Below are 13953 nucleotides of genomic sequence, written 5' to 3'. Positions count from 1 at the left end.
TTTAAATCAGCATATTAAACATTAAAAAAGCATTTTCAGATGATGTACAACATGGAAATTCTAAAGTACAAATGGGACAGCATTTAAATAATTTGAATTGCCTCACTGTATTCCAAATACTTTAAGGGAGATTGTAGAATCCCCCTCCAGGAATCTCTTTCTTGGAAGTGGGGAGTGGGATTAGGGGCAAGGAGAAACAGAGGGAAGGATGAGATAGAGACTGGGCAGTCCATTTACCTTTACATTGCAGCTGGAATTGAATGTGGGAAAGAGAGGCCTTAAGGGATGCTCATATAATTATTTTTTTCAACAGTGTTGATATGACAAATACTAAAACTCAAAACAGAAGGAAAATGCAGGATGAATAGAGAGAGTGTTCCATTGTTGTTCACCTATGCCCTAGGACTCTAAGAAGCTAGTGCTATACGGTGTTTCCAGGGGTTGGTTTTTAGTTTACTTATCCTGATGCTAAGGATAAGGAAGAAATCTCAAGCAGGGTGTATTAACCTTAACTGCTAGTCGGTTTTCTAATAAGCTAGATACAAAATGTTGTGCTGTAATTTGCCATATTTGCAGCTCTTATTTCAAAACCCAGGCAAAACTTACTCCTGGGAGATTAAAAAGAGAAAAAGTTTAATTTTTCCACTTTTCAAATGGATGTATAAATGCAAATGATTATTTTGAATTCTCCTCTAAAGCAAAAGATCTAAGAGCTATTCCATTTTAAAATCATTAAGTTTCCCAATCACAATCAAGAATCTTAAACAGATGGAGTTCTGCACTATTTGTAGTTCTCCAGCTTTATTTATAATTAACACACCTGTGAAAATCAAATAAAGACTTACTCTGATTTTTTTTGATATTATGATACTACTATGGAAATACATGTTTTTGCATTAAAAAAAATTTGGGATCTGTCTATATATCTACCTGTGTTAATACTTATGTCTGTGTCTTTATATCTATATTTAATTACTTCCATTATCTTTCCTGAAAAACAAGAATTATAGTAGTATAAATAGTAAGTACATATTGAGCAAAACTTGAGAAATAAAGCCATGTTCTTTTTTTAATAATAGTTTTTTTCTCTTTATTAATTCTTGTTTGGAAAGTGATGGCTATTTGGAGGTGATGACTATTGAAGATTATGAAAAGCTAAAGATACCCCTGCAAACCATCTCGGTACCTTGGCCAACTTTCAACTGGTTATGGACACACTCTTAAAATAAATTTAAGAGAAATTATTGAAGTGTCAAATAAAGATAGCCATCACCTCTCAAGAGGTGGCAAGAGTGATCACAATATAATCAGGAAATCTTCAGGCATACTTTTTAAATCTAACACTCCAAAGTGAACATTTAGGTAGGGGAAATTATTTTCAAATGATAAATTTGGTCTTTGTAGCAAATTATACTGTTCTGGAAGAGCTAGACTTTTTTGCACTTTGATAAGAGTGGAAAGAAGATCTTTTAGAAGCCTTAGGTCACAAATAATCAAAGGAAGTAAAGGAATTCATGGAAGGTCATGTTTAAGGAAGCTTTCTCCATCTTAATTAAATATATCTAAGCTTCCCTGGGGCATTATGAAGTCAAAGCTTTATTTTAGAAATAGGAACTGTGGTTCTCCTAGAAATGTTTGGATACTATCCAGACTTGTTTTGTCATGCTGATATCTGAGCATTCTGGGCAGGAAATTTCTTATATAGACATGGCACCAAGACTAGGCTCTGTGGGGAGCCACTCTAGCTTTTATGTTAATCTATTTGGTTTGGCATATCAGAGAATGCCTGTAAAATAATAAGCAGACTTTATTGCCCCAAAATTGACACTGAACATATATAAGTCTTGAAACAAATTAATTGCAGGCTTTTTCCTCAAAGTAATAATACAAAATAAGGCACCAATTTAGAAATAAATTAATTAATAGTTTAACCTGAAATAAAAACTGCTTGACAGTTTTAGAAATAAAACTGCTTGACAAACCTTAGCGTATATCTTCAGTGAGTTGTAATTTATATAGATAGAAAAAGTTTTACGTTTTTATTTATATTAAACAATATGTTGTACAGAACTCCAGGTACATAGAAAGATGTTTTATGGACCCAACAAAAAATGAATAATAGGAGACTTTTGCTTATATCTCACATCAATTTCAACAAGGCAATGTCTGTACATTTAACACTTTATTTTCTCAAAATATTATATGTTATCTAGATACAAAACCTCTGCAAAACCTTAATATATCATGAAGAAACTTCCAAAGGGTATATTTCTATATTTTATCTCCCTCTTGCTCTGAATTTCCATGGTTTATATATATATCCATGACAGTTCAAAACTTATAAGTGAAGCACTATAAAATAATTACTCCCTTTGGGTAGTAAGAAGTTTTTTGACATAAAAACATATTTAAAATATCTGGTTAAACTATTAAATCTGTTCAGATCTTATCTATGTAAAGCTCTTAGAACTCACCTGGCACAGAGTAAGTGCTATGTAAATATTAGCTATAATTACTCATTTTTCAAGAATTAGCTCTAATGCTATCTCCTTTTGATGCCTTCATTGCCCACAAATCTCCATATCTCTTGTGTTGTACATTTACTTTGGCCAGAATTGGGAGTCTGCTTTTTTTTTTTTTAAAGCCAATTTAATAAACAAAACATGTATTTCAGTGTTTTGATTCAAAGCTTTGTAAGTCTTTTCCTGTAAAGTGCCTATTTCATGACTCTTGTCCATTTTTTAAATTGGTGCATTAGTTGTCTTTTAAATTTGAATCATTTATATTAAGGATTTAGTACCTTATGATATTTTGTTGCAAATATTTTCACGATTTTGTCCTTTGCCTATTAATGGATTTTTTTTTGCATAACAGGATTAAATTTTTATATTTTTAAAATCTCTCTTTTTTGTGTGATGAGTTAGGGGCAATTTTTAATTAGAGGTTGCCAGCCAGTGTGTGCTTCACCACTCCTTACGTATACTGTCACAAAGGGCAGGAACTGTAAATGTGTATCTGAAATCTAGGGCAGGAGTCTAGTCTGAGGTGTCTGTCTGGATGTCACCTGTCTAGAACATCATGGAAATAAGGGTGCAGGTGAATTCTTTGCAGCAAGAATGGAGAGAGAGAAAGGAAAGGAAAACCATTGGAACATATGTATTTGGGGGTTGGGAAGAGGAAAATGAGTTGGCAAAGCGGACACAGAAAAGTGACAATAATAATGATAATAATAATCAGGGAATCCTTGAAGGCCAAGAAAGAAAGAGATACAAGGTGATGGTCAATTGGTTAAGTAGAGTGTGATTTGGCAAGAGAAGCCAATGAAAAAGTCAGATTACCAGGAACAGAGGAGCAAAAAGGAAGTGAATAGACCAAACTTTTTTCTATTTGGTTGAACAAGTACCATCTCCAAGCACTTATGAACACATTAAAACGAAAACCAAAATCATACTTGTATGTGCAAAGTGATCATACATCTTTTGTAGTTTCCTTAGGCCCCCCCTCATTTCCACTACTGTAATGATTTTTGAAAGTTCCATGACATCGAGCAAAGGAAAAGTTTTATAGGGAATTCAAATTCAACTTTAATGCTCTCTCGGTGCCTAGGAATGATGTTAACAGGCCAGTGCTTTATCTTAATGACATTTTATTATAATCACTAAAGTTACTTAACCGGCCTCACTGGGATAGGAACCTGGGCCTGGTCTTTCTGTGTGGATTCAAAATTGAAGTTGTATAAATAGGCAGGATTTCAAAAAAAGGGGGAAATCTGGAAGAAGTGGGATCACTCGGAGGTTGAAATGTAGTACAGACTAAGGATCTGTCTCAGCCTTCAGAACCGAGGCCTGACCTCCCTAGAGGCACAGAAATGGGGCTGCCTGCTCTCTCTTTACCCCTGGTTTGTTTCTTATCCTAGAGACTCGTATGTGGACACTGTTTTTGCATGCTCTGGTAACATAGCTGGCATTGTTTGTTTTTCCCTGGTAGGGAGCAGAAAGGAAAATCCGAGACGAAGAGAGGAAGCAGAACAGGAAGAAGGGGAAAGGCCAGGCCTCCCAAACCCCCTGCAACAACTGTGAGTGTTGCTAAGGAGGGGTGGGCTCTGGCCAGGCCACGCCCACTAGGGGAACAGGTGGAAAGAAGTGGATGGTGGGTGAAACTATGGATATGTGAGGGGGTGGCTTGCTTTTCCCTAGCCTCGAAGACTGGGTGAATTGTCTCGGTGAAAAGCAAGTGGAATCACATGATCACAGATTCCTTGTGCTGGGAGGGACTGTAATATCATGGAGACCAACATCTTCCTCCTCCAGACAAGGAATCTAGGGTGCAGAGAGGGACGGGAGTGCACGAGGGGCTTCACCTCAAGAGTGCTCACCCGAAGTTCACGCTCTTTCTGTTGGTTTGGCAGTGGGAGAGGGGGCGATTGTAAAGTGTGTTCACATCTGTGGCTTTTGGAAAGCTTCAGAGGAGAAAACAGGGAACTCAGACTAGGGCTCACAGCTGAGAGTTCTTAGTCATGCATAACCCTCTCACATCCAGCCTCTGATGGGAAGTTGGCGGCGATACCTTTACAGAAGAAGAGTGACATCACCTACTTCAAAACGATGCCTGACCTGCACTCACAGCCGGTCCTCTTCATACCTGATGTTCACTTTGCAAACCTGCAGAGGACGGGACAGGTAGGACCTACCTTCTAACATCCACCTGCCATCCCTCCCCGGGGCCGGTGGAGCTTTAAGACAGAATCACATCAGGCAGTGTTGACCTTGAAAATAACCTCTGCACTCCATGCATTCCTCGGAAAGCCAGTCATTCCATAACAAAACGGATTTTTATAGAAAGGAGTGTCTCAGGAGAGGAAACTGACTTAGTAAGGGGAAGAAGAGAGTGAGCTGGTAGTAGTGAAGTGTTGACAAAGCAATGAAAGAGGAAGAAAGTAAGGAGGCTGATGACCCAGAGAATTTTTTTTTTTTTAAAGATTTTATTTATTTATTCATGAGAGACAGAGAGAAACAGAGGAAGAAGCAGACCCCCCGCTGAGCAGGGAGCCCGATGCGGAACTCGATCCCAGGACCCTGGGATCATGACCTGAGCCGAAGGCAGATGCTTAACCATCTGAGCCACCCAGGCGCCCCAACCCAGAGAATTTTTGTGTTGCTGGTTTGGTCATGTGGGATCAACCTGGTGCAATAGAGCTCCATCTAATGGTGGGAAATTGAACTGCACCTATAACTTCAGAAAGTTGCCCAAGAGGAAAACTTTTTGATTACATAAAACCATATCAACAGTTTTTCCCCCTAGTAAGTTAACAGTTCCCATTGAATATGTAAATTATTCCACACCAAAAGAAAAATGAGATTGTAGACAAGCCTTTTTAAAAGTAATTCCTGTGTTCTAGTTACATCTACAAGCGAAATTAAAGAGCTAAAATTAAAATAACATAAATACCCAAATAATTAACTCATTATGGTAGCTCAAGTTGATGAAATATTAGGTGGTCACTAAAATTATAATTATGAAAATTATGTAGCAACATAGGAACTAGTTATGATAATGTTCAGTGCAAGAAAAAATTAGAATACCCATTTGTGTCTGTACTGTGATTCTAGATATATACCTGAACTTGAAGGTAACAAAAATTGTAACACTTGATGTGTAGGATTAAATGATGGATGATTTTTTCTTTCTTTAATATTTTTAGTATTATTTATTTTTGTGATAAATTAAAATAGAGTAGGAAAAAAAATGTACTTCCCTAGCATTAGCCAGATTTGTCTTTCACTAAATCAGTTGGGTTTTAGTGAAACTTGTATGGGTTAGTTTTCTTTTAAACTCAAAATCCTCTGAGGAAAAGTTTGTTTTGAGAAACAGAGGCATAGTTTTTCTCCCATTCTAAGTGTTCAGACATTCAGTGGAATTGACCTTAGTCAGGAGGGGAAATCGTTATTGGCTCTACTTGCTCCTTCTGAAGAATATACTGTCCCTCCCCGTGTTGTTTCATTATAGGTCTGAGACAAACAGTTATACAGGCAGGGTTTCTTTGTTGTTGCTCATGACAGAACATGGTAACAAAATAGTATAGTTTTTTCTTAGAGTGCCTTCCACTAAAAACTAATTTAACAATCCCATCTTGTTTTACTTGTTCGATAGGAAAAAGGTCACAAAGGGGAAAGAAGATTTATCAAACTATGAGTGCCAGCACCTCATTTTATTTATTTTTTTAATTCCCAAGAGTATGGTGATTTGTTTATTTACAGTCTTAGCCCCATAGGATTTTATGAAGCTGGGTATCCATACTTTCCAGAAGAAGGGATAATTGAGTTAAATTGTTCTGTTTACCGTCATGATTCTGGCTTCAGCTCTGTGTCAAAGCTGACAGCCTGACCTGTTCTCTTGGCAACATTTCCCTGAAATATACAAAGCTGTAAATGAATCTTCAGAGGAAAAGTGACCAAGTCTGTGAGTCTTCTGGCCTCACTTGGCCTCTCCATGTTGGAACTGGGTTCCTAGCCTGTGGCCGAATCACAAGGGAAATATAGCCTGTACAGTCTTTAGCAGTTGCAAAGCAGCTCAGTCAGCGCCCCTAGGTCATTGGCGAAGTTAAGTTCTGCAATCTGGGGCCACCCTTGCAGAGCCCTCAGGCTTCCCCTGTGGCCTTGGAGTCAAAGTTAGGGGGGTCAGTGAGGGAGGGAGCCTGCCTAAGCTCTGGGCAACAAAGGAACACAGTCAGCTGTGCTCTGGAACAGTGTGTGAATATTCTATGGTTGATCAACTTACTTGGCCCAAGCGCAGGAGCGCCTACAGTGTGGCTAGCTGGGACTTAGAGTCTGCCTTTTTTTGGAAGAGCTAGAAAGCAGGGAGATGGGTCCAGAGGCAGGAGGGAAGCCGGCAGTGCCATGATATTAGAAGTGGGTGTGGGGAGGTGGCTGATTTTGACATGCGAAACAGGATCCAGCCGTGGCGGGTCAAAATGTGGGCTAGTTGTACCATAAATGGGGCCCCGGGGAGGGGGAAAGGCAGGTGATGGTGCGCAGCTCAGTGACCACAGCAGACACAAGCCTTGTCAAAATCAGCTACATCAAAGCTCTGTGCAGCTGGAGAGGGAGCAGCCTTCCGGCTCTCAGGGTCAGTGAGAGACCCCCAGTCACGTTGAGGGCTCAGGAGCTATGGCACAGTGATTCCTAGTCACCCAAGAACATGGGCTGGGGAGTGGGTATTTTCACTGACAGCCCACATGTTCCCTCCGCCTCTGTTACTGATTCACATGTGGATTCATCAGACAATTATCAAAAACTAATATGAGGGAATGAACCCAATGTGCAGGCACTATGGAGATCTTAGTCTCCTTCTCTTCACATCAAATCCCAGATAGTCACTGGGGCTTTTCTCTGGAATGCCTTTAAAAACAAGTGATAGGGGATCTTGGGAGAAATTGTGAGATACAGAGGCATCATCTTTCTGATCAGACTGCCTCAAGGCACCTGAACCCAAGGAGGACTTTGCTCTTCCCTCATACCCTCGAAGCTGTCTTCCCCATTGTGGTTTGTAAACTGCCTTCCCCCAAAGAATTCAGGTTCCCAAGTTCCATTCCAAGTCTTTTAAATCGGAATCTCTGAAGAGGGTTCCATATTTTTTATGCACTCTATAAAGTTTGAGAAATACTCTCTAAACATTAAATCCATGCAATAAGACCTACAGCCAACAAGGAAGAAACAGTGGGTCATTGTGAGAGAAGTGACCAGTGCAAGGACAGGGCTAGGGACAGTGTAGTAGAGGCCATTTAGGAGGGCAGGAAAACACTTAAGAGAAGGCTGCTTCATTTTGGGGTCACCAGTCAACTTTGCAGAGAGCCCTCCGTGACCCTGTCATATAGTCAGACAGGGCAGATGCATTATGCCACATTTAAAGAAGCTAGCAAAAAACAGGCCAACATCAGGAACTTTTTCCCAAAAATCCAGTTCTGTGGCCACTGCTATGGCCCAGGCTCCCTCACTTATGTGGGTCACTCCATATGCACCTAAATAGTCCCACTTCTAGAATATCGCCGTGGTGGATGCTCCAGTGCCACATTGAAACCTGGGATATGGTGGAAGAAAACATCTTGCCTGTGCTGTTTTCTGTTAAAAAGAAACGAAGTATACAACAGTAGACATAAGAAGTTTTAAGAGGATAAGTTCCCTGTGGAAATTTTGCTTATGACTAGAATGGCTGACGCCCAAAGAGTCCCCGGGAACCAGCTCTGTTATACCGTGAAGTCTGGGTGTGGCAGCATCCCAGGCACTGCCAGGAGCCTTTGAGAAGGTTTGTAAGGAGGGTGTCAGTCTAGGCAGAGCTTTTCTTCTAGGCAACTGGGGCAGGGACAGTGACGAAGTACACTAGCACCAGAAGTGACTGTTGAAGTTAAAATGTAAATGTCTGATGCTAACTTGGGTCTTGTCCTTCACCCAAATAAAAATGGTCCCGAAGCACATGGATAAAGCTCAAGAAAGGCCTGCAATTAATTTTTAGAAATAATTGGGTCAAGAGGACCTACATGCATATAAGATCCTCTATGGATTTCTGTAGTTTCATAAAATAATAGGGATGCTTCATAATTTCATTAAATCTGATTCTGCTTGCCACCATGCTGACCACCTAAAGAAATCTGTTCTCAGAGGTCTTCTGGCCTGGAGCACCTCCTAGAGCTGCATGACCTTTTCCCAGCCTGAAGACAGTCGACTCTAAATGTTTGTGGTTGTGGGATGCCGGAATAACCCAGGCCCTTTCGGGGAACAGACAGGGGCCTGGGGTCGCTGCTGCACTGCCTTGGGACTCTCTTGCTCCCCTCCCTTCGCCAGAGCACATTATCTGTGGTCAGCTCACCTGTGGACCCGATGGGATTGGATACTCACACGCCTTGCTCCAGAGCCTTTCTAAACAATGATTTGTAGGTCCTGCTAAAATATTTCTTTAATGTCAAGGCAAGAGCTGGTTTAGTAGGTAATCTGATCAGAATGACTTGAGCTGGAAATAATCAGATTTCCAATTTTACTTCCTTAAAATCCAAGAATTAACCCTAGGAAGAATATGATGTAAGATTTGTATTTCCTTGGACACACACACACAGCATCATTAAACAGATCTGCCTCTTGTCTTCTTTAAGGCAGTGTAAGAGCCTAGGAAAGTCAGTGCATCACGTAATCTATTTCCATTTCTTGGTCTAACCTGCAGTAAGCCTGTTGTTTTGTCCCACAGGTGTATTACAACACGGATGATGAACGAGAAGGGTAAGACACTCGGTTCTTTCTCTTTACATCCCAAGTCAGTTCATGTCAGTAGAAATGGCTGTTGGAGCACAGGATAACCATGGACTTAGAGCCGAGAAATGAGAAAGGCTGGACTCTGGGGCTGTCTGAGAGGAAGTCTGGGGAAATGCTGTTCTCCTTCCTCCCCTTCGTTATCTCTCTCCTTTCTGTGATCTGCCTTTGAATAACTAGCTATTTTTCTAAGTGACACATCGCTTCAAGAGTCTACCTTTTCACCAATAATCCAGCGACTGAAATCTCTGGCCCCAGCACAGGGTCAAGGTGAGCTTGAGGTGGGAGCCAGGGAGACAGCCTGCCCTGCTTAGTTGGTAGTGCTCGGGTCACCCATGTGGCCCTCTCGAAGCCCTCACTCTGGGACATGGGCCCAAGGCTAGTGGTGAGGCTGGTGAGAACGAAGCTAGGGAGGCTGAGAACCTAGTCACTGTCCTTGGGATTGTAGGTAAGAGAGGGTTGGCTCCCAAGTGTCTTGCACATCAAGTTTCTGCATGGTGCTTTCTGTGCATTTACTCATTTTATGCACTCCTGGAATTTTAGAGACGAAAAGGAATCTTCAAGGTCATTTAGCTGACTCTCTCTTTTAAGCAGTTTAACAGTACACCACATGTTTGATAGGTAGTCAGGCAGCTTCTACTTGAACACTCTCACTGTATGTAAGCTAACTCATGACACCATTGGACAGTTGCAGCTCTCAGAAAGTTAGCTTATTGAATTGATGTCTACCTTCTTTTGACTTTCACCCACTGGCTCTAGTTCTGCTCTTTAGATAAGCCCCATCCATTCCTCCTCATTCAAACACAGTTTTACCTTTCAGTATCTCCACTCCAGGGGATACCACCAAATTTTTAATAGTTTGTTTCCCTAGAATTGGCTCTCAGAAATAAATATCTGTTCTCAACCATATGAGCTGGAGATTATATTGGGATAATTTCTTCTTGTGACCTGGACCCTTTTTTCTCTTAAAGCAATGTAGAACTACATTCATTTTTCTTTTCTTTTCTTTTTTTTTTTTTAAGATTTTATTTATTTTTGAGAGAGAGCTTGTGCATGAGAGAGAGAGAGAGCACACACAAGCAGGGGAGAGGGGTAGAGGGAGAGGGAGAAGCAGACTCCCTGCTGAGCAGGGAGCCCGATGTGGGGCTTGATCCCAGGACCCTGAGATCATGACCTGAGCCGAAGGCGGACGCTTAACCAACTGAGCCACCCAGGCACCCCTCATTTTTCAATATCTATGTTACGTTACATATATACCACTAAAATCTTGGTTTGCATTATATCTGTATAACTAAAATCTCTAGATAGTTTTTTTCAGACTATAGTCAAACTGGGGCTTCCCTGTGCTTATGCAATTAATATATTTATTTATAAAACATTTCAAGGTGAAGTAAGTGGAGCAGATATTGCTGAGTTCATTTCCTAGAGCAGAGTTTGGTAAACTACAGCCAGAGGGCCAAGTCAACCCATCACCTGTCTTTGAACAGTCCATAAACGTTTTTGTTTTTTTTTTTCTTTTTAAAGTAGGCTCCATGCCTAGCGTGGAGCCCAATGCAGGGCTTGAATTCATGACCCTGAGATCAAGACCTGAGCTGAGATCAAGAGTTGGACGCTTAACCAGTTGAGCCACCCAGGCGCCCCTGTCTCTAAACATTTTTAAATGGTCAAAAAAAAAAGAAAAATCCAAAAGAAGAATAATATTGTGTGACAAGTGAAAATTAAATGAGATTCAAGTGTCCATAAAGTTTAATTGGAACACAGACATGTTAATTCCCTTATGTCTTGTCTGTGGCTGCCTTCCTGCCCCAGGAGCAGAGCTGAGTAGTTAAAACAGAGACCCGTGTAGGCTGGAAAGCCTAAATATTTACTAATCTGACCCTTTACATAAGAAAAAGTGTGCCACCCTCTGGTCTAAGGGTAGAGAATTAGGTGCAGAACCTTGTCCAGGATCTGACCTCTAAATTCAGAGTTCTGAGTTTTCTAAATACCTAATTAGATTGTTCTTTTTATGTTGGCACATAGGTAATAGATTCCCAGTGGCTGGAAGGAGCAGAAAGATTAGCACTATCGATTCTAATCTGTTACTCACATATTTTGCCAGGGACCGTGTGGCGTCACGGGAAGAACAGGGACTCTGAGCTTAGGAAGCCCATGTTCTGCCCCAAGGCCATTGCTTACCAGTGGGAGGCCTTGGGCTGGCTCCTTGACCTCTGGCCTTCGGTTTCCTCAGCTGTAAAATGAGGATTTTGGATAAGGTGATCTTCGAGGTCAAATGTAGCACTAACATTCTACTCTTCCCTTCTCTGGGAGAAGTTAGCCTCATAAGGGAGAAGTGCCTGAGACCCGAGTGCTGCTTCATGTGCAGACCTCCCTTGGCAACCAACCTCAGCCTACACTGTCCTTCCTAGCAAGCTGGCAACGTTTAGGTGGCCAGGTGACCTATTTCTAACTCGTGTGGCTTGGCCTCTCTGTAAGAATTACCCTCTGTTCTTGCATAATCGTGAGGCCCGAGGCCTGAGTCTCTGTCTCTCCTACATCTAATTCAACTTCAGTTGAGCACGTGGATGGCCTTGGAGCCTCGGTGTTAATACACAGTTGGTACTTGGCTATTGTTATGTGTGAAAGTAATAATTAGCATTCACTGGATATCTTGGCTAGGCACGGGACTAGGTAGGCTTTCTGTGTTGTGTTGAATTCTCCCAAAATCCCCATGGGGAAGATGCTGTAATTGCATCCACTTTATAAAGAGCAGTGGAACGTTGGACGGGACAGTGTTCTAAGTCACACGGCTGGTGGTGATAGCGACAGGATCGGAGCCCGGCCTAGCGGCACTCCCCACATCCCACTTTAGCCATCGTGCCCTGGCACCTCACTCTCTTCACTCTTGATCTGTGGCTGCCAGTGCGGCAGAGACGGGCCCCCGTCGTGATAGCTTTCCGGCCTTGACAAAGGCACATCCTTGGCTCAGCCTCTGAGTGCGGGACCCAGATTGTGACAAGCCCGGAGGAGTGTACCTGGCTGAGGGGGTCAGGGCAGAGTCCTGAGGGGTGTGCCGCCTTCCTTGGCGTTCACATGGCCTCCATCAGGACTGTCTCTGGCCAGTTCGTCACTCCCTGCCAGGCAGAATCAGTTAGTAGGAAAGCATCTGGTTAAGCGCCGGAGAGCAGCATTCACTGAACCAGCAGCCGGAGGAGGCGCAGCAGAGGCACTCCACTGCCTCCGCCCGCAACTCCGAGGCCAACGTGGTGGTCGGACACAGACTTGTTCACAAGTACAGCCTGCTGGCCTCAAGTGCCGGCCAACCCGAGTGTGATTCCGGAGGGAAAGTAGAGGAAATGCAGATGAGGTGGGATGGGGAGCCATCATCAGCCAAGTGCCTAAACGGAACAAAAAGGGGAACACCTGTTTGCTCCTGCCTCTTTGATGATAAAGTGAGTATTGGGGGTGACTTCGGGTGCTGAGTTTGGGCATCGACAGACCCGCGCAGGTTTGTTTCATAGGCAGGGGATCCAAGTTAGATACAGAGGCTTTGGACGCCCCTTCTCAGCAGCAGGCCTCTTGCTGCAATTTGGAATCACCTGGGGAATTGAAAAATAACTCACATACAGGTAGCACCCCCATGGCTTTTGATTTAATTGGCATGGGAGGCAGTGTAGGTACGGAGACCTTTTTCAAGTCCCCAGGTGATTCTAAAGCTCAGCAGTGTTGGAGAACTACTGCTTTCGAGCCAGGCGCCATGATTTGAATCAGGCCTTTACAAGCTCTGTAACTTTATAGCAACTTTTTGGAGTCTCATTTAAAAATAGCAAATAATAATACCTACCTGATAGAGTTATAAGCATTAGTATGCCAAATGTCCTGGCATGTGGAAGGTGCTTTCAAAAAAAAAAATCATAGCTGTAATTATTGTCGTTAAGGTTCCTTTACTGTCCTTCAGTAAATGATACTTAATTGAGAAATGGAAGAGAGGGAGAGGAAGAAGGATGGAAAGAACAAGCCAGACAGGAAGAATTTTCTGTGGAATATGGGCCCTTAACAAGGGATTCATGAATGGCTTTTTTTTTTTTTTTTAAAGATTTTATTTATTTATTCATGAGAGACAGAGAGAGAGGCAGAGGCAGAGGGAGAAGCAGGCTCCCCGCAGAGCAGGGAGCCCGATGCGGGACTCGATCCCAGGACCCTGGGATCATGACCTGAGCCGAAGGCAGACGCTTAACCGACTGAGCCACCCAGGCATCCCTCATGAATGGCTTTTATGGGGAAGAAGGAAGGGCTTTAAACTCCTTGAAATCATATGTAAGTTGCTATGCAGATGTCACATATGGTGGGAAATGCTATTCTGTTCCATTACTTCAGGGGATCTGGTCTCCATCCCCATCTGACCTCTAGTTCCTAGAAAACCCTTCTTGCCTTAATCTCTTGTCCACGGTCACCCCATGGTGGTGCCCCCATTCCAGCCTGCAGTGAGGTCCCTTCAAGTTCAGCAGCTCTGTAGCTTTCACACTGCATTTGGGGCACAGGGATCCTTGGCAAGTTCGGCAGTCCTGTGTGTGGAGGACAGTGGTATCCCTCCAAGAATCTGCCATCACCATGGTGCTGCCGGGGATCCTCAGACCACAATCCTCTCCAAAAATTTCTCTTATCCCCTTGCTTCTTC

General features: G+C 42.5%; 1 protein-coding gene across 1 annotated transcript in view; it reads left to right on the top strand.

Moving 5' to 3' along the window:
* Window positions 1–13953, top strand: part of GRHL2 (grainyhead like transcription factor 2) — a 156832-nt gene that overhangs the window by 116510 nt on the left and 26369 nt on the right. Inside the window, exons 10-12 of the mRNA XM_045899198.2 lie at window positions 3988–4075; window positions 4540–4679; window positions 9235–9266. Coding sequence (XP_045755154.1) covers window positions 3988–4075; window positions 4540–4679; window positions 9235–9266 — 260 coding nt within the window. The remainder of the gene's footprint in view (window positions 1–3987; window positions 4076–4539; window positions 4680–9234; window positions 9267–13953) is intronic.

The sequence above is a fragment of the Mirounga angustirostris genome, unplaced genomic scaffold (genome assembly GCF_029215605.1).
Source record: "Mirounga angustirostris isolate CCGP_5_RB_7025 unplaced genomic scaffold, mMirAng1.0.hap1 SCAF_4, whole genome shotgun sequence".
NCBI classification, from domain to species: Eukaryota; Metazoa; Chordata; class Mammalia; order Carnivora; family Phocidae; genus Mirounga; species Mirounga angustirostris.
This window is presented reverse-complemented; position numbering and strand designations above follow the sequence as displayed.